Source organism: Mustelus asterias, chromosome 9 (assembly GCF_964213995.1).
Source record: "Mustelus asterias chromosome 9, sMusAst1.hap1.1, whole genome shotgun sequence".
Taxonomy (NCBI): Eukaryota; Metazoa; Chordata; class Chondrichthyes; order Carcharhiniformes; family Triakidae; genus Mustelus; species Mustelus asterias.
The window spans coordinates 139415081-139443045 of record NC_135809.1 but is presented as its reverse complement, the minus strand read 5'-3'; the positions used below and the strand labels follow the sequence as shown (position 1 = coordinate 139443045).

The 27965-nt window shown below is 45.8% G+C and overlaps 1 protein-coding gene across 1 annotated transcript in view; it reads left to right on the top strand.

Moving 5' to 3' along the window:
- nat10 (N-acetyltransferase 10) overlaps positions 1 to 27965 on the top strand; it is a 209339-nt gene that overhangs the window by 38075 nt on the left and 143299 nt on the right. Inside the window, exons 3-5 of the mRNA XM_078221061.1 lie at positions 2298 to 2389; positions 14539 to 14710; positions 26240 to 26362. Of these exons, the coding sequence (XP_078077187.1) occupies positions 2298 to 2389; positions 14539 to 14710; positions 26240 to 26362 (387 nt within the window). The remainder of the gene's footprint in view (positions 1 to 2297; positions 2390 to 14538; positions 14711 to 26239; positions 26363 to 27965) is intronic.

The window sequence follows — 27965 nt, the reverse complement described above, 5'->3', positions numbered from 1 at the left end:
CTCTGGGACTACTTTCAGTTGGTCCACTCTTGACTATCCAATTATAGCGAAAATATCGACACTGGCATCTTTTGCTGACATCAGTTACTTCAGAACTCCCCCAAGGAGCTGTTCTTCGTGCCTTCCTCGTGTGCACCAGTTGTGATTAGCATTTATATTTACGGCGATGGCAGTCTGCACTACCTCTCCAACGTCTCTCACCTCTTCACTGCTTCTCTCACTCATTCCTTTCCTTGCCATGCTGAATGTTGACAACCATTCAATCAGATCATGGCTGATCTTTCCGTGGTCTCAAATCCACCTCCCCACCTGTTCCCATATCCCTCTTTCGCTTTTTTATTAGAAACATATCTATCTCCCTCTTGAAACCATTCAAAGTTTCAGACTCCACCGCACTATGGGACAGTGAGCTCCACAAATTCACCACCCTCTGTGAAAAGGAGTTCCTCCTCATCTCAGTTTTAAATCTATTGCCTCTCGACCTGTACCTGTGACCTCTTTGTTCTAGATTTTGAGGCAATGAAAGCTTGAATGAGGGTTTCAGCAGCAGATGATCTGAGGTGCGGTGAAGAGGGCAAAATTTATGGCCTTGATGATGGGGAGGATAGTCATTCAGGAGAGATCAGCCATGATCTGATTGAATGGCAGAGCAGGTTCGAAGGGCTGAATTTGCCAACTTCTCCTAATTCCTATGTTCCTAAAACTGGATTTTCAAATTAACTCCAGTAGGTGTGCCCTGCCAGAATGTGACTGGACATCAGGTGTACGGTACGATTTGGTGAATAGACTGTGTTTGGACTCTTGCATGACTAGTATGTGAGACAGTGCTCTCAAGTTTTTAATAAATTCCCAGCGATTAGTGAGGAGTGCTCTGAGGGATGGTTGGGCTACATTTGTCTTTGTCACGTCCAGTGTTGAGTTAGATGATAGGTCCTTCTGGGTTTTTTTTATAGTTTCGTGTAGCAGTTTGATGCAACTGAGTGTCTTGCTAGACTAGTTGAGAGGCAGTTCAGAGTCAATCACATTGCTGTGGCTCTGGAGTCACATGTAGGCCAGACCAGGTAAGGATGGCAGATTTCCTTCCCTAAAGGACATTAGTGAACCAGATGGGTTTTTATGACAATCTAGTAGTTTCTCATTCATTGTTGCTGATATTAGATCAGGAGCAGGAGTCGACAGCTGTGGGGAGGATAGGGGTTAGTGTTGAGGGGGGGGTGCTGTTAGTGTGGGGAGGGTTAGTTTGGGTGAGGTCTGCAGCATGAGAAGGGCTGGTTTGGGTTTTTGGAGGGGACTCGGAAGTGGATGCCAATCCTAGGGGTGGACAGGACAGGGGTGTGCATGGGGACCATGATTGGGGTGGATTTGTTGGCAAGGGGGGCATGTGGAAGGTGAGGAAGGAGTAGGTTGAAGGGTGATAATAGCGAGGGTAAAGGGCAGACCTGGAGGAAAGGGGTGGGAGGCCAATGACTAAGGGGGGGAGCACAGGTGAGTTATAGGTGGAGGGTTGAAGATGTTAGAGCATGTTTGGAAGTAAGCATACACCATCATACTGCTTAGGCTAAGGGGCGGTCCCCTCCCTGAAAGTATGGTCATCATGGTGAAAGGGCACAGGGTCATTGGCTGCGCAAAGCTGAAGGTCAACCTGAACACCCAATCCTGACAAAGGGAAGCTTTGCTCCAGATTAGGAAATGGAGGACAAAAGAATCTTGTGCTGAGGAGGCTTCGGGCCCTGGCAAAGGTCGATGTCTCGCCATGGAGACCTGTGCACACATATTGGTGCCATTACATCAGAGAGCAAGGGGAATGGATTCCCCTGTCTGGGTGCCGCTCTGAAACCTCAGCCTGATGTTTCCCCATCTCTTGCTACATCTTCAGCATCTTGCCCTAGACTGCTCCCAGAGGCTCGTCATCTGACTCAGACCTAGCAGTGACCTAGCTAGCCCTGCCTCCTGCTGCTGTGGACATGTGTCTGTGCTGTGACCACCACACCATGAGCTCGAGCCTATGCTAGATCTATGATCCACCAACGTGAGTGTCGCTGGGCTGGTGGAGGGTGCAGGTGGGTGCTGTGACTGGTCTACAGGTGAGAATTCATCGACATGCCCCTTGCTGCTGGCCCGAATTAGTTTGCATAGTTTTTAACACCATAGCGTTTAACCATACTCATGATTACTCGTAAAGACTCGTTATTCAGCACAATCTTTTCCAAAAGAGAGTCCATTGTTGTATGACCTTGATGAAGATTTCAACTTTTAATACATTTCACAGTAACCTTTGTTGTCTGTTTTCACCATAGGTGGTTATACTTCATCATATGTTGTCCAAAGCAACAGTGAAAGCCAGGCCATCCGTATTGTGGTGTTACAAGAAGGAACTTGGTTTCAGCAGGTAATGTATTAAGTGGTAAATTAGGTGATTTGCAGGAGGTCATTTGGCCCATCAAGTCAGTGCCAGCTTACTGTGGAGCAATCCTGTCTGTCCCACCCTCTCCCTCGATCCCTGTTGGCCAAAGGTTTATTTCCTTCAAATGGCAATCCAATTTCCTTTTGTAATCTTTGATTCTTTCTGCTTCCATCACCTTCACTAATAGAGAGTTCCAGATCATTACCACTTTCTGCAAAATAAAAATTTCCTTCTAACATTCTCCCCTGTGAGTCTGTTGCCCAAGGAGAGGCACAGTGGTTAGCACTGCTACCTCAGCACCAGGCACCCGGGGTCATTTCCAGCCTCGGTGACTGACTGACTGAGGAGTCTGCACGTTCTCCCAGTGTCTGTGTGGATTTCCTTCCACAGTCTGGAGGTGTGTAGGTTAGGTGCATTTAGAACATAGAACATTACAACGCAGTACAGGCCCTTCGGCCCTTGATGTTGCACCGACCAGTGAAGCCAATCTAAAGCCCATCTAACCTACACTATTCCAATATCATCCATATGTTCATCCAATGACCATTTAAATGCCCGTAATGTTGGCGAGACCACTACTGCTGCAGGCAGGGCATTCCACGCCCTTACTACTCTGAGTAAAGAACCTACCTCTGACATCTGTCCTATATCTATCACCCCTCAATTTAAAGCTATGTCCCCTCGTGCTTGCTATCACCATCTGAGGAAAAAGGCTCTCACTATCCACCCGATCTAATCCTCTGATCATCTTGTATGCCTCTATTAAGCCACCTCTTAACCTTCTTCTCTCTAATGAAAACAACCTCAAGTTCCTCAGCCTTTCCTCATAAGACCTTCCCACCATACCAGGCAACATCCTAGTAAATCTCCTCTGCACCCTTGGAAAATGCTTCCACATCCTTCCTATAATGCGGCGACCAGAACTGTACGCAATACTCCAAGTGCGGCCGCACCAGAGTTTTGTACAGCTGCAACATGACCTCCTGGCTCCGAAACTCAATCCCTCTACCAATAAAAGCTAACACACCGTACGCCTTCTAAACAACCCTATCAACCTGGGTGCCAACTTTCAGGGATCTATGCACATGGACACCGAGATCTCTCTGTTCATCCACACTACCAAGTATCTTACCATTAGCCCAGTACTCTGTATTCCTGTTACTCCTTCCAAAGTGAATCACCTCACACTTTTCTGCATTGAACTCCATTTGCCACCTCTCAGCCCAGCTCTGCAGCTTATCTATATCCCTCTGTAACCTGCAACAACCTTCCGCACTGTCCACAACTCCACCGACTTTAGTGTCATCCGCAAATTTACTAACCCATCCTTCTACGCCCTCATCCAAGTCATTTGTAAACATGGCAAACAGCAGTGGCCCCAAAACAGATCCTTGCGGCACACCACTAGTGACTGAACTCCAGGATGAACATTTCCCATCAACCACCACCCTCTGTCTTCTTACAGCTAGCCAATTCCTGATCCAAACCACTAAATCACCCTCAATCCCATGCGTCCATATTTTCTGCAGTAGCTTACCGTGGAGAACCTTATCAAACGCTTTACTGAAATCCATATACACTACATCAACTGCTTTACCCTCATCCACCTCTTTGGTCACCTTCTCAAAGAACTCAATGAGGTTTGTGAGGCACGACCTACCCTTCACAAAACCGTGCTGACTATCCCTAATCAAATTATTCCTTTCTAGATTATTATAAATCCTATCTCTTATAATCCTTTCCAAAACTTTGTCCACAACAGAAGTAAGGCTCACTGGTCTATAATTACCAGGGTTGTCTCTACTCCCCTTCTTGAACAAGGGGACAACATTTGCTATCCTCCAGTCTTCTGGTACTATTCCTGTAGTAAGAAGTTTAACAACACCAGGTTAAAGTCCAACAGGTTTATTTGGTAGCAAAAGCCACACTGTGTGGCTTTTGCTACCAAATAAACCTGTTGGACTTTAACCTGGTGTTGTTAAACTTCTTACTGTGTTTACCCCAGTCCAACGCCGGCATCTCCACATCATGACTATTCCTGTAGACAATGATGACATAAAGATCAAAGCCAAAGGTTCTGCAATCTCCTCCCTTGCGTCCCAGAGAGTCGTAGGATAAATCCCACCCGGCCCAGGGGACTTATCTATTTTCACACTTTCCAGAATTGCTAACACCTCCTCCTTATTAACCTCAATCCCGTCTAGTCCAATAGCGGTGGCAGTGTCTCTGGAGCTGAGCCTGGCCCAGTAGTGCAAAAGGGTAAGGAAAGGAGGGTAGTGCTAATTGGGGACTCTACGGTGAGGGGGTCAGATAGGCGTTTTTGCGGACACAGACGGGACTCTCGGATGGTGGTTTGCCTCCCTGGTGCAGGGGTCCGGGATGTCTCTGGTCGAGTCCCAGAAATCCTGAAGGGGGAGGGAGAGGAGCCGAAGGTCGTGATGCATATAGGTACTGCTGACATAGGTAGGAAGAGGGAAGGGGTCATGAAAAGAGAATATAGGGAGTTAGGTAGACAGCTGAGAAAGAGGAATGCAAAGGTAGTAATCTCGGGATTGCTGCCTGTGCCGCGGGAGAGTGAGAACAGGAATCGGTGGAGAATGAATGCGTGGCTGAGGGACTGGAGCAAGGGACAAGGATTTGGGTACTTGGATCATTGGGACCTCTTTAGGGGCAGGTGTGACCTGTTTAAAAAAGACGGGTGGCACTTGAATCCCAGGGGGACCAATATCCTGGCGGGAAGGTTGGCTAAGGCTACTGGAGAGACTTTAAACTAGAAAGGTTGGGGGGAGGGAATCGAAATGAGGGGACTAAGAGCGAGGAGGTTAGCTCGCAAATAGATAAGGAATGTAAACAGGGTAAGAGGGAGGTTAGACGAGTGATGGAGAAGGGAAGTGCTCAGGCTGAAGGTCTGAGATGTGTCTATTTTAATGCCAGGAGTGTAGTGAATAAAGTGGATGAGCTTAGAGCGTGGATTGCTGCTTCGAATTGTGATGTGGTGGCCATTACGGAGACTTGGATGTCTCAGGGACAGGACTGGGTGCTTCAGGTGCCGGGTTTTAGATGTTTCAGGAAGGACAGGGAGGGAGGCAAGAGAGGGGGGGGAGTGGCACTGTTGATCAGGGATAGTGTCACGGCTGTAGAGAAGGTGGACGCCGTGGAGGGATTGACTACGGAGTCTCTGTGGGTGGAGGTGAGGAACAGGAAGGGGTCGGTAACGTTGCTGGGTGTTTTCTATAGGCCGCCCAATAGTAACAGAGATGTTGAGGAGCAGATGGGGAAACAGATCCTGGAGAGATGTAGGAATAACAGAGTTGTCGTGATGGGAGATTTTAATTTCCCAAACATAGATTGGAATATCCCTAGGGCTAGGGGTTTGGATGGAGAGGAGTTTGTTAGGTGTGTCCAGGAGAGTTTCCTGACACAGTATGTGGATAAGCCTACTAGAGGAGAGGCTGTACTTGATCTGGTGCTGGCTAATGAACCTGGACAGGTGGAGGATCTCTCAGTGGGTGAGCATCTTGGGGATAGCGATCATAATTCTATCTCCTTCACGATAGCATTGGAAAGAGATAGGATCAGGCAGGCTAGGAAAGTGTTTCTCTGGAGTAAAGGGAAATACAGTGTCATCAGGGAGGAAATTAGACGGGTAAATTGGAAGGAGGCATTCTTGGGGAAAAGTACCGAAGGAAAGTGGAGGATTTTCAAGGAATGTTTGTCTGGAGCTCTGCATGACAACGTTCCGATGAGACAGGGGGGTGTTGGTAGGGTACGGGAACCGTGGTGCACGAAGGTTGTGATGAACCTGGTGAATAAGAAAAGAGAGGCGTACAGAAGGTTCAGAGAGCTAGGAGGTATTAAGGATTTAGAGGAGTATACGGGATGTAGGAAGGAGCTTAAGAAGGAAATTAGGAGAGCGAGAAGGGGTCATGAGAAGGCCTTGGCGGGTAAGATTAAGGAGAATCCCAAGGCTTTCTACAAATATGTCAAGAGTAAAAGGATGAGATGTGAAGGCATAGGACCCTTAAAAGGTGAAGGGGGAAAAGTTTGTGCGGAACCGTTAGAAATGGCGGAGCTGCTTAATGAATACTTTACCTCGGTATTCACGGTGGAAAGGGATCTGGGTGGTTGTACTGCTGGTTTGCGGTGGACAGAAAGGATCGAGCATGTGGACATAAAGAAAGAGGATGTGTTGGAACTATTGAATGGCATCAAGGTTGGTAAGTCGCTGGGACCGGATGGGATGTACCCCAGGTTACTGTGGGAGGCGAGGGAGGAGATTGCGGAGCCTTTGGCGATGATCTTTGCATCGTCGATGGAGACGGGAGAGGTTCCGGAGGATTGGAGGATTGCAGATGTGGTCCCTATATTCAAGAAAGGGAACAGGGACAGCCCGGGAAATTACCGACCGGTGAGTCTAACCTCAGTGGTTGGTAAGTTGATGGAGAGGATCCTGAGAGACAGGATTTATGATCATCTAGAGAAGTTTAGTATGATCAAAAGTAGTCAGCACGGCTTTGTCAAGGGCAGGTCGTGCCTTACAAGCCTGGTTGAGTTCTTTGAAAATGTGACCAAACACATTGACGAAGGAAGAGCGGTGGATGTGGTCTATATGGACTTCAGCAAGGCGTTCGATAAGGTCCCCCATGCAAGACTTCTTGAGAAAGTGAGAGGGCATGGGATCCAAGGGGCTGTTGCCTTGTGGATCCAGAACTGGCTTGCCTGCAGAAGGCAGAGAGTGGCTGTGGAGGGGTCTTTCTCTGCATGGAGGTCAGTGACCAGTGGAGTGCCCCAGGGATCTGTTCTGGGACCCTTGCTGTTTGTCATTTTCATAAATGACCTGGATGAGGAAGTGGAGGGATGGGTTGGTAAGTTTGCTGACGACACCAAGGTAGGTGGTGTTGTGGATAGTTTGGAGGGATGTCAGAAGTTGCAGCGAGACATAGATAGAATGCAAGACTGGGCGGAGAAGTGGCAGATGGACTTCAACCCGGATAAGTGTGTGGTGATCCATTTTGGCAGATCCAATGGGATGAAGCAGCAGTATAATATGAAGGGTACCATTCTTAGCAGTGTAGAGGATCAGAAGGACCTTGGGGTCCGGGTCCATAGGACTCTTAAATCGGCCTCGCAAGTGGAGGATGCGGTCAAGAAGGCGTACGGCGTACTGGCCTTCATTAATCGAGGGATTGAGTTTAGGAGTCGGGAGATAATGCTGCAGCTTTATAGGACCCTGGTTAGACCCCACTTGGAGTACTGCGCGCAGTTCTGGTCACCTCATTACAGGAAAGATGTTGAAGCCATTGAAAGGGTGCAGAGGAGATTTACAAGGATGTTGCCTGGATTGGGGGGCATGCCTTATGAGGATAGGTTGAGGGAGCTTGGTCTCTTCTCCCTGGAGAGACGAAGGATGAGAGGTGACCTGATAGAGGTTTACAAGATGTTGAGAGGTCTGGATAGGGTAGACTCCCAGAGGCTATTTCCAAGGGCTGAAATGGTTGCTACGAGAGGACACAGGTTTAAGGTGCTGGGGGGTAGGTACAGAGGAGATGTCAGGGGTAGGTTTTTCACTCAGAGGGTGGTGGGTGAGTGGAATCGGCTGACGTCGGTGGTGGTGGAGGCAAACTCGTTGGGGTCTTTTAAGAGACTTCTGGATGAGTACATGGGATTTAATGGGATTGAGGGCTATAGATAGGCCTAGAGGTGGGGATGTGATCGGCGCAACTTGTGGGCCGAAGGGCCTGTTTGTGCTGTGGCTTTCTATGTTCTATGTTCTAATAGCCTGTATCTCAGTATTCTCCTCGACAACTTTGTCTTTTTCCTGCGTGAATACCGACGAAAAATATTCATTTAGTGCCTCTCCAATCTCTTCAGACTCCACGCACAACTTCCCACCACTGTCCTTGACTGGCTCTAATCTTACCCTAGTCATTCTTTTATTCCTGACATACCTATAGAAAGCTTTAGGGTTTTCTTTGATCCTACCTGCCAAAGACTTCTCATGTCCCCTCCTAGCTTTTCTTAGCTCTCTCTTTAGGTCCTTCCTGGCTAACTTGTAACTCTCAAGCGCCCTAACTGAGCCTTCACGTCTCATCTTTACATAAGTCTCCTCCTTCCTCTTCACAAGAGATTCAACTTCTTTAGTAAACCACGGTTCCCTCGCTTGACCACTTCCTCCCTGCCTGACAGGTACATACTTATCAAGGACAAGCAGTAGCTGTCCCTTGAACAAGCTCCACATTTCAATTGTGCCCATCCCCTGCAGTTTCATTCCCCAACCTATGCATCCTAAATCTCGCCTAATCGCATCATAATTTCCTTTCCCCCAGCTATAACTCTTGCCCTTCGGTATATATCTATCCCTTTCCATCGCTAAAGTAAACGTAATCGAATTGTGGTCACTATCAGCAAAGTGCTCACCTACCTCGAAATCTAACACCTGGTCTGGTTCATTACCCAGTACCAAATCCAATGTGGCCTTGCCTCTTGTTGGCCTATCTACATACTGTGTCAGGAAACCCTCCTGCACACATTGGACAAAAACTGACCCCTCTAAAGTACTCGAACTATCGCTTTTCCAGTCAATATTTGTAAAGTTAAAGTCCCCCATATCAACTACCCTGTTACTTTCGCTCCTATCCAGAATCATCTTTGCAATCCTTTCCTCTACATCTCTGGAACTTTTCGGGGGCCTATAGAAAACTCCCAATAGGGTGACCTCTCCTTTCCTGTTTCTAACCTCAGCCCATACTACCTCAGTAGACGAGTCCTCATCAAACGTCCTTTCTGCCACCGTAATACTGTCCTTGACTAACAATGCCACACCTCCCCCTCTTTTACCACCTTCCCTGCTCTTACTGAAACATCTAAACCCCGGAACCTGCAACAACCATTCCTGTCCCTGCTCTATCCATGCCTCCGAGATGGCCACAACGTCAAAGTTCCAGGTACCAACCCATGCTGCAAGCTCACCCACCTTATTCCGGATGCTCCTGGCGTTGAAGTATACACACTTCAAACCACCTTCCTGCCTGCCAGTACACTCCTGCGACATTGAAACCTTATCCATGACCTCACTACTCTCAACCTCCTGTACACTGGATCTACAATTCAGGTTCCCATCCCCCGGCTGAATTAGTTTAAACCCTCCTGAAGAACATTAGCAAATTTTCCCCCCCAGGATATTGGTACCCCTCTGGTTCAGGTATAGACCATCCCATTTGTAGAGGTCCCACCTACCCCAGAATGAGCCCCAATTGTCCAGGTATCTGAATCCCTCCCTCCTGCACCATCCCTGTAACCACGTGTTCAATTGCTCTCTCTCCCTATTCCTCTCCTCACTAGCACGTGACACGGGTAACAAACCAGAGATAACAACTCTGTTTATTCTAGCTCTAAGCTTCCACCCTAACTCCCTGAATTTCTGCCTTACATCCCCATTCCTTTTCCTACCTATGTCTTTGGTGCCGATGTGAACCACGACTTGGGGCTGGTCCCCCTCCCCCTTAAGGATCCCGAAAACACGATCCGAGACATCACGGACCCCGGCACCTGGGAGGCAACAAACCAGCCGCGAGTCCCTCTCGTTCCCACAGAATCTCCTATCTGTCCCCCTAACTATGGAGTCCCCAATAACTAATGCTCTACTCCTCTCCCCCCTTCCCTTCTCAGCAACAAGGACAGACTCTGTGCCAGTGACCCTGTGCCAGAGACAAATTTGCTGTGCTAAATTGCCCCTTAGTGTCCCAGGATATGTAGGTTAGATGGAAAATCTGTTCCCTCTAATTCTTGCATGATCAACTGATAGAAACAGTTTTTCACTGTCTACCTTATCCAAACCTGTTACAATCTTGTACACCTCAATGGAAGCTCCCTTCAATGTCTTTTGCTTCAAGGTAAATAACCCCAGTCTCTCCAACCTAATCTTGTAACTAAAATCCCTCATTCCTGGAAGCCTTCTGGTCAATCTCTACATCCTCTCAAAGACCCATGTATCCTCCCTAAAATGCTGTGATCAAAACTGGACACAATACTTACGACCTAATCAGAGCTTTATAAAGGTTCAGCCTCACTTCCCTGCTTCTTATCTTCACAGCCGCCGCTCAGTGTTCCCGCTCTTTATACTGTCCCCCGCTCAGTGTTCCCGCTCTTTATACTGTCCCCCGCTCAGTGTTCCTGCTCTTTATACTGTCCCCTGCTCAGTGTTCCTGCTCTTTATACTGTCCCTCGCTCAGTGTTCCTGCTCTTTATACTGTCCCTCGCTCAGTGTTCCCGCTCTTTATACTGTCCCCCGCTCAGTGTTCCTGCTCTTTATACTGTCCCCCGCTCGGTGTTCCTGCTCTTTATACTGTCCCCCGCTCGGTGTTCCTGCTCTTTATACTGTCCCCCGCTCGGTGTTCCTGCTCTTTATACTGTCCCTCGCTCAGTGTTCCTGCTCTTTATACTGTCCCCCGCTCAGTGTTCCTGCTCTTTATACTGTCCCCCGCTCAGTGTTCCTGCTCTTTATACTGTCCCCCGCTCAGTGTTTCTGCTGTTTATACTGTCCCCCGCTCAGTGTTCCTGCTCTTTATACTGTCCCTCGCTCAGTGTTTCTGCTCTTTATACTGTCCCCTGCTCAGTGTTCCTGCTCTTTATACTGTCCCTCGCTCAGTGTTTCTGCTCTTTATACTGTCCCCCGCTCAGTGTTCCTGCTCTTTATACTGTCCCTCGCTCAGTGTTTCTGCTCTTTATACTGTCCCCTGCTCAGTGTTCCTGCTCTTTATACTGTCCCTCGCTCAGTGTTTCTGCTCTTTATACTGTCCCTCGCTCAGTGTTTCTGCTCTTTATACTGTCCCTCGCTCAGTGTTTCTGCTCTTTATACTGTCCCCCGCTCAGTGTTCCTGCTCTTTGTACTGTCCCTCGCTCAGTGTTTCTGCTCTTTATACTGTCCCCCGCTCAGTGTTCCTGCTCTTTGTACTGTCTCCTGCTCAGTGCTCCCAATTTTTGTACTGTCCCCTGCTCAGTGTTCCCGCTCTTTATACTGTCCCCCGCTCTGTTTTGCTGCGACCAGTGTTGCCACTCTTTGTACAAATTACAGTTTAGAATTTTTTGGATGACTTGAGGTCATGTTGGAGTTGTATAGAACTTTGGTGAGGCCACAGCTGGAGTACTGTGTGCAGTTCTGGTCACCACATTATAGGAAGGACGTGAACGCACTGGAGGGGGTGCAGAGGAGATTCACCAGGAATGCTGCCTGGGATGGAACATTTAAGTTATGAAGGGAGGTTGGATAGGCTTGGGTTGTTTTAGTTGGAGCAGAGAAGACTGAGGCGCGACCTGATTGAGGTGTACAAGATTATGAGGGGTTTGGACAGGGTGGATAGGGGGCAGCTGTTCCCCTTCGTTGCAGGGTCAGTTACGAGGGGACACGAGTTAAAAGTGAGGGGTGGGAGGTTTAGGGGGGAATTTTAGGAAAAACCTTTTTGCTCAGAGGATGCTGACAGTCTGGAATGCGCTGCCTGGGAGGGTGGTGGAGACGGGTTGCCTCACATCCTTTAAAAAGTACTGGATGAGTACTTGGCACATCATAACATTCAGGGATACGGGCCAAGTGCTGCAAGTGGGATTAGGTGGGCAGGTTAGGGCCCTTCATGCGTCGGTGCAGACTCAGTGGGCCAAAGGGCCTCTTCTGCACCGTAGTATTCTGTGACTTAAATCTATTCTTTTTCTAAAACTTAGTTAAGTTTATACACAATCTTTTAACAGAATGATCATTAATGCAGTTTCAATTAAATTTCCTGGCCCAGTAAGGTAAAGTCTTATTTGTTTAATCTCATTCCTGCTTGGCCCATCAAACCGCTCCACCATTCAATATGATCATGGCAGATTGGCTGATCTTGGGCTTCAATCAGTTTTCTGCCCCCCACCCCCTGCATATCCCTCCCCATCCCCCTCCAGGGCGGCACAGTAGCACAGTGGTTAGCACTGCTGCTTCACAGCTCCAGGGTCCCGGATTCGATTCCCGGCTCGGGTCACTGTCTGTGTGGAGTTTGCACATTCTCCTCGTGTCTGCGTGGGTTTCCTCCGGGTGCTCCGGTTTCCTCCCACAGTCCAAAGATGTGCGGGTTAGGTTTATTGGCCAGGTTAAAAAAATTGCCCCTTAGTGTCCTGGGATGTGTAGGTTAGAGGGATTAGCGGGTAAAATATGTGGGGGTAGGGCCTGGGTGGGATTGTGGTCGGTGCAGACTCGATGGGCCGAATGGCCTCCTTCTGCACTGTAGGGTTTCTATGATTTCTATGATTTCATTCTCTGTATCTCAGCCTGAATTGTATTCAGTGATGGAGCATGCCCAGCCGTTGAGCTATAAAATTCACAAACATTCAAATAAAAATTTTCTCCTCACCTCTCCTAAATGATCAGCCCCTATCCAACAGCTGTGCCCCCATTTTAGACTACTCGACCAATGGAAACAATTTCTCAGCCTCTACACTATCAGGCACTGCAGAATTTTGTATGTAATCGATGAAGCATCTGGTCCTAGGACACTACCCTGAGGAACTTGTTTTAATTCATTGGATGTGGCCATCACTGGTAAGGCCAGCATTTGTCACCCATCCTTAATTGTCTGTGAGAACGGTTAAGAAACAACCAAACTTGAGTCACATGTCGCCCAGACCAAGTAAAGACTCCTGCAGAGATGTCCTGTGACTGAGATGACTGACCCTCCACAACCACAACCACCTCCCTTTGTGCCAGGTGTGACTCCAACCGGCAGAGAGCTTTCCCCCTGATATCCATTGACTCCAGTTTTGCTCAGGTTCCTTGATGCCACACTCGGTCGAATGTGGCCTTGATGTCAAGAGCAGTCACTCTCACCTCCCCTCTGGAGTTCACTTCTTTTGGGACTAAAGCTGTAATGACATCAGGAACTGAATGATTCTGAAAAACCTAAACAGAGTGTCAGTAAGCCGGTGGACTTCAACCCGGATAAGTGTGTGGTGATCCATTTTGGCAGATCCAATGGGATGAAGCAGCAGTATAATATGAAGGGTACCATTCTTAGCAGTGTAGAGGATCAGAAGGACCTTGGGGTCCGGGTCCATAGGACTCTTAAATCGGCCTCGCAAGTGGAGGATGCGGTCAAGAAGGCGTACGGCGTACTGGCCTTCATTAATCGAGGGATTGAGTTTAGGAGTCGGGAGATAATGCTGCAGCTTTATAGGACCCTGGTTAGACCCCACTTGGAGTACTGCGCGCAGTTCTGGTCACCTCATTACAGGAAAGATGTTGAAGCCATTGAAAGGGTGCAGAGGAGATTTACAAGGATGTTGCCTGGATTGGGGGGCATGCCTTATGAGGATAGGTTGAGGGAGCTTGGTCTCTTCTCCCTGGAGAGACGAAGGATGAGAGGTGACCTGATAGAGGTTTACAAGATGTTGAGAGGTCTGGATAGGGTAGACTCCCAGAGGCTATTTCCAAGGGCTGAAATGGTTGCTACGAGAGGACACAGGTTTAAGGTGCTGGGGGGTAGGTACAGAGGAGATGTCAGGGGTAAGTTTTTCACTCAGAGGGTGGTGGGTGAGTGGAATCGGCTGACGTCGGTGGTGGTGGAGGCAAACTCGTTGGGGTCTTTTAAGAGACTTCTGGATGAGTACATGGGATTTAATGGGATTGAGGGCTATAGATAGGCCTAGAGGTGGGGATGTGATCGGCGCAACTTGTGGGCCGAAGGGCCTGTTTGTGCTGTGGCTTTCTATGTTCTATGTTATTGTTGAAAGTGCTGAAGAAATTCTCCAATCAATAATAATTTCCAGCCCCACTAGGCTTGTGTTTACAATTCTTGTCAGTATTATACAGATAGTTGTTACTGAATGCAATGTGGATCATCACGTTCAATTATGTAAGTTTTTTACGCAGCGGGCGGTGGGCGCCTGGAACTCGCTGCCGGGGGAGGTAGTGGAAGCAGATACGATAGTGACTTTTAAGGGGGGTCTGGACAAATACATGAATAGGATGGGAATAGAGGGATATGGTCCCCGGAACGGTATGGGGTTTTGGTTCAGTCAGGCAGCATGGTCGGTGCAGGCTTGGAGGGCCAAAGGGCCTGTTCTTGTGCTGTAATTTTCTTTGTTCTTTGATGTACCTGGTTCTCCTCCAGTCACCGGAAGAAGCGAATGAGACAATTACAGAAGAAGATAAAAAGCGGTACACTTGACCTCAAACAGGATGACCCCTTTGAGCTTTTTGTAGCTGCAACAAACATCCGATATTGCTATTACAATGAGACTCACAAAATTCTGGGTAACACGTACGGGATGTGTGTTCTGCAGGTATGTACATTATTTGTATTCATTTTTATGTGCATGCAAAGGGATAGGATTGTTGTGGCTAACAGTGAGATTAGAGCAATTTCTAGTTCATATTTTGGGGATGGTGGGACCTGTACTAGTTGGACGGGTTGCACCTAAACTGGAATAGAATTAATATCCTTGTGGGGAGGTTTGCTACTGCTGTTGTGGGGGAGGATGATGGAGTTTAAACTAATTTGGCAGGGGGTAGGATATGGCGTAAAGATAGAGTAGGGGTTGATGCTCAGCCAAATGTAGAAGAAAAAACTAGTCAGCCTGGAAGGCATAGAAACAGTAGATTGGAGCAGGAGGAGGCCCTTTGAGCCTGCTCCGCCATTCATTATGATCATGGCTGACCATCCAACTCAATAGCTTAATCCTACTTTCTCCCCATAATCTTTGATCCCATTCGCCCCAATCTAGCCGCCTCTTGAATACATTCAATGTTTTGGCATCAACTATTTCCTGTGGTAATGAATTCCACAGGCTCACCACTCTTTGGGTGAAGAAATGTCTCCTCATCTCTGTCCGAAATGGTCTACCCTGAATCCTCAGGCTGTGACCCCTGGTTCTGGACTCCCCCCACCATTGGGAACATCCTCCCTGCATCTACCCTGTCCAGTCCTGTTAGAATTTTATAAGTCTGTATGAGATCCCCCCTCATTCGTCTGAACTCCAGTGGAAACAATCGTAACCTAATCAATCTCTCCTCATACATCAGTCCCGCCATCCCCGGAATCAGCCTGGTAAACCTTCGCTGCACTCCCTCGAGAGCAAGAACATCCTTCCTCAGAAAAGGAGACCAAAACTGCACACAATACTCTAGGTGTGGCCTCACCAAGGCCCTGTATAATTGCAACAACACATCCCTGCTCCTGTACTCGAAACCTCTCGCAATGAAGGCCAACATACCATTTGCCTTCTTTACCGCCTGCTGCACCTGCTTACCTTCAGCGACTGGTGCACAAGGACACCCAGGTCCCGCTGCACACTCCCCTCTCCCAATTTACAGCCATTCAGGTAGTAATCTGCTGCCTTGTTTTTGTTTCCAAAGTGAATAACCTCACACTTATCCAAATTATACTGCATCTGCCATTGATTAGCCCACTCATCCAACCTATCCAGATCATTCTGAAGGATCTCTGCATCCTCGTCACAGTTCACCCTCCCAACCAACTTGGTATCATCTGCAAACTTTGAGATGTAACATTTTGTTCCCTCATCCAAATCATTAATATATATTGTGAATAGCTGGGGTCCCAGCACCGGTCCCTGTGGCACCCCACTGGTTACTACCTGCCAATTTGAAAAGCACCCATTAATTCCTACTCTTTGTTTCCTCTCTGCCAACAAGTTTTCAATCCACCTCAATGCAATTCCTCCCATCCCATGCGCTTTAATCTTGCACGATAATCTTTTGTGTGGAACTTTGTTAAATGCTTTCTGAAAGTCCAAATATACCACATGTACTGGTTCCCCCTTGTCAACTCTCCAAGTTACATCTTAAAAGAATTCCAACAGATTTGACAAGCATGATTTGCCCTTCATAAACCCCATTTCTGTCTGCAGGGGACCTATATTTGTCTTCAACCTCTTTCTCTTCACATATCTATAGAAACTCTGGTGTCAGTCTTTATGTTCCCTGCAAGCTTACTTTCGTACTGTATTTTCCCCTTCTTAATCAATCCTTTAGTCCTTCTTTGCTGAATTCTAAACTGCTCCCAATCCTCAGACCTATTATTTTTCTTGGCCAATCTGTATGGTTCTTCCTTAGATCGGATACTCTCTCTAATTTCCTTTGTAAGCTATGGATTGGCCCTCTTACCCATTTTGCTTTTGTGCCAGACAGGAATAAACAGTTGCTGCAGTTCCCCCATCCATTCCTTGAATGTTTGCCATTGCCTATCCACTGTCATCCCTTTAAGTAACTCTCCCCAATCTATCAAGGCCAACTCATGCCTCATATCCTCATAGTTTCCTTTATTAAGATTTAGCACCCTAGTCTCCGAATCAACTACTTCACTCTCCATTTTGATAAAAAATTCTATCATGTTATGGTCGCTCATCCCCACGGGATCTCGTACAGCTATATTGGCAATGATTCCCTTCTCATTACACAGTACCCAGTCTAAGATGGCCTGCTCTCTAGTTGGTTCCTCCACATATTGGTCAAGAAAACCATCCCGTATACACTCCAGGAATTCCTCTTCTACGGCATTGTGACTAATTTGATTTGCCCAATCTATGTACAGATTAAAACCAGTAAGAAGTCTAACAACACCAGGTTAAAGTCCCAACAGGTTTATTTGGTCGCAAAAGCTTTTGTATTTGCTTTTGCTACTAAATAAACCTGTTGGACTTTAACCTGGTGTTGTTAAACTTCTTACTGTGTTTACCCCAGTCCAACGCCGGCATCTCCACATCAGATTAAAATCACCTATGATCACCGATTTTCCCTTATCACATGCATCTCTAATTTTGTGTTTAATGCCATTTCCAACATCACCACTGCAGTTTGGGGGTCTATATATGACACCCACTAATGTCTTTTGCCCCATGGTATTTCTCAATTCTACCCATATAGACTCCAGAGGTAATATCCTTTCTTATAGATATTTATCGACAAGTTAAGGCATCGGGGAGAAGTACAGCAAGGCTAGATGGCATTTATTTTATTGCAAGGAGTCTTTTGAGGAAGGCAGATGAGTTGACGGTGTTGATAAACACATGGGAACATGATATTATAAGACATAGGAGCAGAATTAGGCCACTCGGCCCATCGAGTCTGCTCCACCATTCAATCATGGCTGATATTTTTCTCATCCCCATTCTCCTGCCTTTTCCCCATAACCCCTGATCCCCTTATTAATCAAGAACCTATCTACCTCTGTCTTAAAGACACTCAATGACCTTGCCTTCACAGCCTTCTGCGGCCAAGAGTTCCACAGATTCACCATTCTGTGGCTGAAGAAATTCCTCCTCATCTCTGTTCTAAAGGATCGTCCCTTTAGCCTGAGGTTGTGCCCTCTGGATCTAGTTTTTCCTACTTGTGGAAACATCCTCTCCACGTCCACTCTATCCAGGCCTTGCAGTATCCTATAAGTTTCAATAAGATCCCCCCCCCACTCATCCTTCTAAACTCCAACGAGTACAGACCCAGAGTCCTCAACTGTTCTTCATACGGCAAGCTCTTCATTCCAGGGATCATTCTTGTGAACCTCCTCTGAATCCTTTCCAAGGCCCAGCACATCCTCCCTTAGATATGGAGCCCAAAACTGCTCACAATGCTCAAATGGGGTCTGACCAGAGTCTATACAACCTCAGAAGTATATCCCTGCTCTTGTATTCTAGCCCTCTCGACATGAATGCTAACATTGCATTTGCCTTCCTAACTGCCGACTGAACCTGCATGTTAACCTTAAGAGAATCTTGAACAAGGACTCCCAAGTCCCTTTGTGTTTCTGATTTCCTAAGCATTTTCCCATTTAGAAAATAGTCTATGCCTCCATTCTGCCTTCCAAAGTGCATAACCTCACACTTTTCCATATTGTATTCCATCTGCCACTTCTTTGTCCACTCTCCTAACCTGTCCAAGTCCTTCTGCAGCCCCTCCTACTTCCTCAATACTATCTGTGATATTGCTATCACAGAGTCATGGTTGTGGAGGGGCAGGACTGGTAACTCAATATTCTGGGGTATAGAATCTTCAAGCGAGATGGGGGAGGTGGGTACGGGTGTAAAAGAGGAGGTGGTGTTGCAAATTAATCAAGGAGTCAATTACTGCAGTAAGGATGGATGATATCTCTGAAGTTTCCTCAAATAAAACAAAAATGGGGCGATCACATTGCTGGGAGTCTACTGTGGGCCCCAAATAGTCAAGGAGAGATAGAAGTTCAGATATGAAGGCAAATCTCTGAGAATTGTATGAATAATAGGGGATTTCAGCTTTCCCGACATTAGCTGAGATAGTCAAAGTGTGAATTCTTAGTGGGAGCAGAATTCTTAAAATGCATCCAGGAGAACTTTTATGTCAATGTGTAAAGAGTCCTACAAGAGAGAAGGCAGTACTGTACCTAGGTTTAGGGAATGAATCTGGGCAAGCAGTACACATTTCAGTTGGGGAGCATTTTGGTGACAATGACCATAACTCAGCAGAATTTCGGTAGTTATGGAAAGGGACAAAGCTGAACTGGAGATGTCTACTGGAGTGTAGAAAATGCAGAAAGAAATTAGGAGAGTGAAGAGAGGGCATGAAAAAACACTGGAAAATCCAAAGATGTTTTGTAGAAATTTTTAGGTCAGTTAGCAGATCCACAGGCAGATTTTTAGTTTTAGTAATAGTAATAATAAAATTATTTTTATCCAACGAGATAATGTTAGCGGTTTGCTCATATATGAATGCAATAACAGAATTAAAATAAATGAGATGTGATTTTTAAAGTATTAAGTTTCTATTTATTAAAATATTAAGTGAATCATTTTAACATATTGTGTATTTTTAATATATATAATGTATTTGTTCGCCCCAGTCAAAATGCGAGTGCTACAAAAATGATGATAGGAGTTGTACATTCTAGTTTTGAATCAGAGGACTGTTATTGAAACATAGTGTATTAAATAAAAGGCATCTATTGACCAGATGTGAAAAAGTGTCTTTTCTATGGGCCCAGGAGGGACACCATCAGATTGTTTTGGCAATACGCCTTTGGGAATGGAATTAGAATCGAAGCATCCTTAGCAACACAGCAACAAGGAAATGAGTCTTGCCAAAGGGAAGAAATCGGGTATTCAACGGACAAATAGAATATCATTATGTCAAGTAGCGCATCACAGTTGGCTGAAGTAAACTGTCATGTTTTGAACTGACATGTTAATATGAAATGAAATTGAATCTAAGCTAATTAGAAGGAGTATCTTCGACAGCAGAAGGCATAATTGTACTGTACTTTGGCTCTGTGCCTCAGATATTTGGAAGGGTCTTGTCGAGCTGACCCAGCGCTATTCGACCATCCAAAGGCCTTCCAATGGCCATAGGTTAATGTTTTCTTTGTCTTGTATGATTTTTATATTTTAAAATACATTTTAGTTACATCTTGAGCAAAAATCTTGCCTTTGCAAGTTTATTTTTAAGTGATTTTTAAGTTTTTAATAAAGTTAGGCCACCATCAAAGAATCCCCAACTCCCTGTTTTATAAATATATTAAGGGCAGGAGGATAAGCAGGGGAAGAATAGAGCCCATAAGGGACCAATGTGGCGATTTGTGTATGGAGCTGGAAGACGTGGTAAATGAGTATTTTGCATCTGCGTTCACTATGGAGAAGAATGATGTAAATCAGGGAAGGACATTGTGATTTACTTCAACAGCTTAACGTCGAGAGGGAGGAGGTAATGACAGTTTAACAGGCCTAAAAGTGGCTAAATCCCCAGGCCCAGATGAGATGTATCCCAGGCTGCAGTGGGAGGCAAGGGAGGAGATTGCAGAGGCTTTGACAATTTTCAAATCCTCTCTGGCCACAGGGGAGGTGTCGGAGGACTGGGGAACGGCCAATGTACTATCATTATCCAAAAAGGGAAGTAGGGAAAAAACAGGTAATTATAGGCCGGTGAGTCTAACATCAGTGGTAGGGAAATTATTGGAAAAAAATTCTGATGGACAGAATTGATCTCCACGGGGAGAGGCAAGGGTTAATCAAAGATAGTCAGCTTGGCTTTATCAAAGGGAGTTCGTGTATAACAAATTTGATTGAATTTTTCACGGAGGTGACTAGGTGTGTAGATGAGGATAGTGCAGTTGGTGTGGTCGACATGGACTTCAGCAAGGCTTTTGACAAGGTCCCCCATTGGAGACTGGTGACGAAGGTCAGAGCCCATGAAATCCTGGGCAATTTGGCAAACTGGATTCAAAATTGGCTTAGTGGCAGGAGGCAGAGGGTGATGGCTGAAGGTTGTTTTTGAGACTGGAAACCTGTGTTCAGTTGTGTACAGCAGGAATCGGTGCTGGATCCCATGCTGTTTGTATGTACATAAATGCCCCAGATGAGAATGTGAGGTATGATCAAAAAGTTTGTAGATGACTCAAAAATTGGCAGTGTGTTAAATAGTGAGGAGGAAAGCCTTAGATTACAGGGTGATACTGATGGGCTGGTTAGATGGGCAGAAGATTTTATATGTGAAAGATAGAAGATCAGGTGAATGTTCAACAGGCAAGTTAGTATCTTTGCCGGTAATAAATAATAAATGGAATTTAACCCTGAAATGTGAGTTAATGCATTTTTGGAGGACTAAAGGTAAGGGAATATACAATGAATGGTCGGGCCCTAGAAAGTACAGAGGATCCGAGGGATCTTGGAGTGCATGTCCAAAGATCCCTAAAGGCAGTCGAATGGGTAAATAAGGTGGTTAAGAAGGTATATGGAATACTTGCTTTTAATAATGAGGAATTAAATATAATAGCAGGGAGGTTATGATGGAGCTGTATAAAACGCTGGTTAGGCCACAGCTGGAGTGCTGTGCGCAGTTCTGGTCACCACACTATAGAGAGAATGTGATTGCACTAGAGAGGGCGCAGAGGAGATTCGCCAGGATGCTGCCTGGGCTGGAGCGTTTCAGCTATCAAGAGAGACTGGACAGACTGGGGTTGATTTTCTTGGAGGAGGAAGGATCTTTTCCTCTTAGCAGAGTGGTCAATAACCAGTAGCATAGATTTAAGATAAGGGGCCAGAGGTTTAGAGGAGATGTGAAGAAAATGTTTCCACCCAGAGGGTGGTGGGAATCTGGAACTCCCTGTCTGAAAGGGTGGTCGAGCAGGAACTTTCACAACATTTAAGAAGCATTTTTTTAAAGTTAAAGTTTATTAGTCACAAGTAGGCTTACATTAACACTGCAGTGAAGTTGCTGTGAAAATCCCCTAGTCGTCACACTCTGGAGCCTGTTCGGGTTCACTGAGGGGGAATTTAGCGTGGCCAATGCACCTAACCAGTACGTCTTTCAGACTGTGGGAGGAAACCAGAGCATCCGGAGGAAACCCACGCAGACACGGGGAGAATGTGCAAATTCCGCACAGACAGTGACCCAAGCTGGGAATCGAACCCGGGTCCCTGGTGCTGAGGCAGCAGCGCTAACCACTGTGCCACCTATTTAGATTCAGATGAGCACTTGAAATGCCATCACATACAAGGCTACGGATCACGTGCTGGAAAATGGGATTTGAATATTTAGGTGCTTGAAGGCCAGTGTGAACACGATGGGGTAGAGGGCCTCTGTTTCAGGTTGTAAAACTCTATTATAGTGGCTGCACCATGCAGAGCAGAAAGATCCCAAGATGGATCCTTGGACTTTGCTCAGTTAACTCAGCACTCCTGAATTAAACGGACTAACATGAATATTATTCATTGATGCTTTGCCCTCTCCTTCCTTCCTTCCCCCCCCCCCCCCCCCCCCCCCCCCCCCCCCCAACTAACCACTATCCCCATAACCCGTTACATCATTGTTAATCAGAAATCTATCAATCTCTCTTTAAACGTACTCAGTGACTGAGTCTCCACACCCTCTGGGATAGCGAATTCCAAAGATTCACAACCCTCTGTGTGAAGGAATTTCTCCTTATCTCAGCCGAAAGTTGCTTCTCCCTTATTTTGAAATTGTGCTCTCTGGTTCTAGACTCCCCAACCAAGGGAAACATCTTGCCCACATCTACTGTCTATTCCTTTTAGTATTTTGTGGGTTACAAAGAGATCACCTCTCATTCTTCAAAACTCTAGAGAATATAGCTCAGTTTGCCCAATCTCTCTTCATAAGACAGTCCCACCATCCCGGGAACAAGTCTGGTGAACCTTTGTTGCACTCCATAGCAAAAATATCATTCCTAATTTAAGGGGACCAAAACTGCACACGTTACTCCAGGTGCAGTCTAACCAAGCTCCTATACAATTGAAGCAAGATCTCATTACTCCTGTACTCAAAGCCTCTCCCAATAAAGGATAACATTCCATTAACCTTCCTAACAGCTTGCTGCACCTGCACGTTAGCCTTCAGTGACTTATGGACAATGACACCCACGTTCCTTTGTACATTAACACTTTCCAATTTCTTACATTTGGGAAATGCTCTGTACATCTGTTCCTTCTGCCAAAGTGGATTACCTCACATTTTTCCACATTATATTCCATTTGCCATGATCTTGCCAATTCATTAAGTCTGTCCAATTCCTCCTGTAGCCTCTTTACATCTTCCTCATTGACACACATTCCCACCTAGCTTTGTATCATCTGCAAACTTGGAAATATTACATTGGACCCCACATCCAAATCATTGAAATATATTGTGAACAGCTGGGGCCCAAGTACTGATCCCTGCAGTATCCCACGAGCCACAGCCATACAAACACGAGAATGACCCCGTTTATTCCTACTCTCTGTTTTCTGCCTTTTAGCCAATCCTGAATTCATGTCAGTATGTTGCCTGCTATTCCATGTGCTTTTATTTTGCTAATTAACTCCTCTTGGGACTTTATCAAAAGCTTTCTGAAAATCCAAAAATACTACGTCCATCGACTCTGTCAATTTTGTTAGTAAAATACTCAGAAAACTCCAAGTTTGTCAACATGATTTGCCATTCGTAAATGCTTACAGTGCCCAATTAGATTATTATTATCCAGGTGTCTGTTTATCACATCCTTTATAATAGTTTCTAACATTTTCCTGACTACTGATGTAAGGCTAAAAGGCCTGTTTCTCCCTCCCTGCCTTAAACAGTGTGGTGACATTTTCTACCTTCCAATCTTGAGGAACCATTCCAGAATCTGTAGAAATTTGGAAGATGATCACTAATGCATCCACTATCTCTATAGCAACCTTTTTTAACACCTTGGGAGACAGTGGCACAGTGGAATTGTCATTGGACTAGTAATCCAGAGACCCAGGATAATGCTCTGGGGACCCGGATTCGAATCTCACCACGGCAGATGGTGAAATTTGAGTTCAATGAAAATCTGGAATTAAAAGTCTAATGATGTCGATTGTCGTAAAAAAAAAACAATCTGGTTCGCTAATGTCCTTTAGGGAAGGAAATCTGCCGTCCTTACCTGGTCTGGCCTACATGTGACTCCAGACCCAAAGCAATGTGGTTGACTCTCAAATGCCTTCTGAAATGGAGGGCAGTTAGGGACATCAAGGTAGATAAATCCCTGGGACCTGATGAAGTATACCCCAGGACGTTGTGGGAGGCGAGGGAGGAAATTGCGGGTCCCCTAGCCGAGATATTTGAATCATTGATAGTCACGGGTGAAGTGCCTGAAGATTGGAGCATGGCCTTTGTTTAAAAAGGGCTGCAGGGAAAAGCCTGGGAACGACAGGCCAGTGAGCCTCACATCTGTGGTGGGTAAATTCTTGGAAGGTATTTTGAGGGACAGGATCTACAAGCATTTAGAGGGACAGGATCTACAGGCATTTAGAGATGCAAGGACTGATTAGGGACAGTCAGCATGGCTTTGTGAGTGGAAAATCATGTCTCACAAATTTGATTTGAGTTTTTTGAAGGGGTAACCAAGAAGGTAGATGAGGGCAGTGCAGTTGATGTTGTCTACATGGACTTTAAAGGCCTTTGACAAGGTACCGCATGGTAGGTTGTTGCATAAAGTTAAATCTCTCGGGATCCAGGGTGAGGTATCGAAATGGATACAAAATTGGCTTCCTGACACAAGCCAAGAGGGTGGTTATAGAGAGTTGTTTTCCAAACTGGAGGCCTGTGACCAGTGGTGTGCCTCAGGGATCAGTGCGGGGCCCACTGTTATTTGTCGTTTATATTAATGATTTGGATGAGAATATAGGGGGCATGGTTAGTAAGTTTGCAGATGACACCAAGATTGGTGGCATAGTGGACAGTGAAGAAAGTTATCTCCAATTGCAACGGGATCTTGCAGTGGGGTGACGAATGGCAGATGGAGTTTAATTTAGACAAATGTGAGGTGATGCATTTTGGTAGATTGAACCAGGGCAGGACTTACTCAGTAAATGGTAGGGCGTTGGGGAGAGTTACAGAACAAAGAGATCTAGGGGTGCATGTTCATAGTTCCTTGAAAGTGGAGTCACAGGTGAACAGATTGGTGAAGAAGGCATTCGGCATGCTTGGTTTCAGTGGTCAGAACATTGAATACAGGAGTTGGGACGTCTTGTTGAAGTTATACAAGACATTGGTAAGGCCACACTTGGAATACTGTGTGCAATTCTGGTCACCCTATTATAGAATGGATGTTATTAAACTAGAAAATGTGCAGAAAAGATTTACTAGGATGCTACAGGGACTTGATGGATTGAGTTATAAGGAGAGGCTGAATAGACTGAGACTTTTCTCTCTGGAGCGTAGGAGGCTGAGGGGTGACCTTATAGAGGTCTATAAAATAATGAGGGGCATAGACAAGGTAGATAGTCAATATCTTTTCCCAAAGATAGGGGAATCTAAAACTAGAGGGCATAGGTTTAAGGTGAGAGGGGAGAGATGCGAAAGTGTCCAGAGGGGCAATTTTTTGACAGAGGGTGGTGAGTGTCTGGAACAAGCTGCCAGAGGTAATAGTAGAGGCGGGTACAATTTTATCTTTTAAAAAGCATTTAGATAGTTACATGGGTACGATGGGTATAGAGGGATATGGGCCAAATGCGGGCAATTGGGATTAGCTTCGGGGTTTTAAAAAAAAAGGGACAAGTTGGGCCGAAGGGCCTCTTTCCATGCTGTAAACCTCTATGACAGGCAATAAATGCTGGCCCAGCCAGTGATGCCCATATCCTGTAAAAGTGAATTTTGAAAAAATGCATAATGCCAGATCCCGGAGACTTATCACACTTCATTCCCATTGATTTCTCCATGAATGTTGACCACTTACGTGAGGTACGGGAGATCATCCAGGACCTGTGGAATTGTATCCCTGGAAAGAGTCAGTGGTCAGTGCTGGAATAGAGGGGAAATGCTAGTTTATGGGATTGTGGATGGAGTGCAGGGAATGGTGTTAAAAGTCAAACTTATTCCCAAGTATTTTATTATGGAGTGGATCCAGTAGAAATTTGACTCCTAAGTGTATCCATAGCTTAGAATTCTCGGTTCAAGCCACCTTCTATTGGCTAAGGTGTATACTGGCATGATACAAGAACCCATAACATCTCTAAAATTCGGGATTACATTAGAGTCTGATGTTGCTGGTTTACAGCTGTAGAATTCTGTTGCATGTGACGTTTACACTCTTGGATTTACTTGATTGCTGACTCTGCTTTTAACTTTGCGGTGGAATCCATTGCAACATCAAATAGCCGTTAGCACTCCTGGAATCACGTTGGGCTGAATTCTTGGGTTGTACAGAGTACAGTATTCAGTAAGCACTCAGCCAGTAACATGGTGGACCTGTAGTATATTAGCAACACTTAATATAGTGATTTTAATGTAAAAAACCATGCACTATCATTTCCCTCTCTTGGTAAGTTTTGAAAGGCTGTGTTTGAACAGATTGGCATCTTGTCTTTCAGGACTTTGAAGCCCTAACTCCAAACCTTTTGGCCAGAACAGTTGAGACAGTACAAGGGGGCGGACTTGTTGTGATTCTGCTGAGAACTGTCAACTCCTTGAAGCAGCTTTATACGATGACAATGGTATGTATTGTTTATGATGCACTCGAGTAACTGCTCGTACACAGCAGTTCTTTTCATTGTCCAGTTTGTATGTTATCCTGTACTGATGTTGAAATCTCTTCATATGGCATCCATGTGGTGAATTTATTAATGATAACTGTCTGATAGTTCTGATATTAATCTTTTCAGTATACCATTAGAACCATAGAAAATTACAGCTCAGAAACAGGCCTTTTGGCCCTTCTTGTCTGTGCCGAACCATTTTTTGCCTTGTCCCACTGACCTGCACCTGGACCATATCCCTTCACACCCCTCTCATCCATGAACCCGTCCAACTTTTTCTTAAATGTTAAAAGTGACCCCGCATTTACCACTTTATCCGGCAGCTCATTCCACACTCCCACCACTCTCTGCGTGAAGAAGCCCCCCCCTAATATTCCCTTTAAACTTTTCTCCTTTCACCCTTAACCCATGCCCTCTGGTTTTTTTCTCCCTGAGCCTCAGCGGAAAAAGCCTGCTTGCATTCACTCTATCTATACCCATCAAAATCTTATACACCTCTATCAAATCTCCCCTCATTCTTCTACGCTCCAGGGAATAAAGTCCCAACCTATTCAATCTCTCTCTGTAACTCAGCTTCTCAAGTCCCGGCAACATCCTTGTGAACCTTCTCTGCACTCTTTCAACCTTATTTACATCCTTCCTGTAACTAGGTGACCAAAACTGTACACAATACTCCAAATTCGGCCTCACCAATGCCTTATATAACCTTACCATAACACTCCAACTTTTATACTCGATACTCCGATTTATAAAGGCCAATGTACCAAAGGCACTCTTTACGACCCTATCCACCTGTGACGTCACTTTTAGGGAATTCTGTACCTGTATTCCCAGATCCCTCTGTTCAACTGCACTCTTCAGAGTCCTACCATTTACCCTGTACATTCTACTTTGGTTTGTCCTTCCAAAGTGCAATATCTCACACTTGTCTACATTAAATTCCATTTGCCATTTTTCAGCCCATTTTTCGAGTTGGTCCAAATCCCTCTGCAAGCTTTGAAAACCTTCCTCACTGTCCACTACACCTCCAATCTTTGTATCATCAGCAAATTTGCTGATCCAATTTACCACATTATCACCCAGATCATTGATATAGATGACAAACAACATTGGACCCAACACCGATCCCTGCGGCACACCACCAGTCACAAGCCTCCATTCAGAGAAGCAATCCTCAACTCTCTCCTAAACTGACCCCCCTTTATTTTGAGGCTGTGCCCTCTAGTCCTAGCTTCCTTTCTAAGTGGAAAGAATCTCTCCACCTCTACCCAACCAGCCCCTTCATTATCTTATAGGTCTCTATAAGATCCCCCCTCAGCCTTCTAAATTCCAACGAGTACAAACCCAATCTGCTCAGTCTCTCCTCATAATCAACACCCCTCATCTCTGGTATCAACCTGGTGAACCTTCTCTGCACTACCTCCAAGGCCAATATATCCTTCCGCAAATAAGGGGACCAATACTGCACACAGTATTCCAGCTGCGGCCTCACCAATGCCCTGTACAGATGCAGCAAGACATCTCTGCTTTTATATTCTATCCCCCTTGCGATATAGGCCAA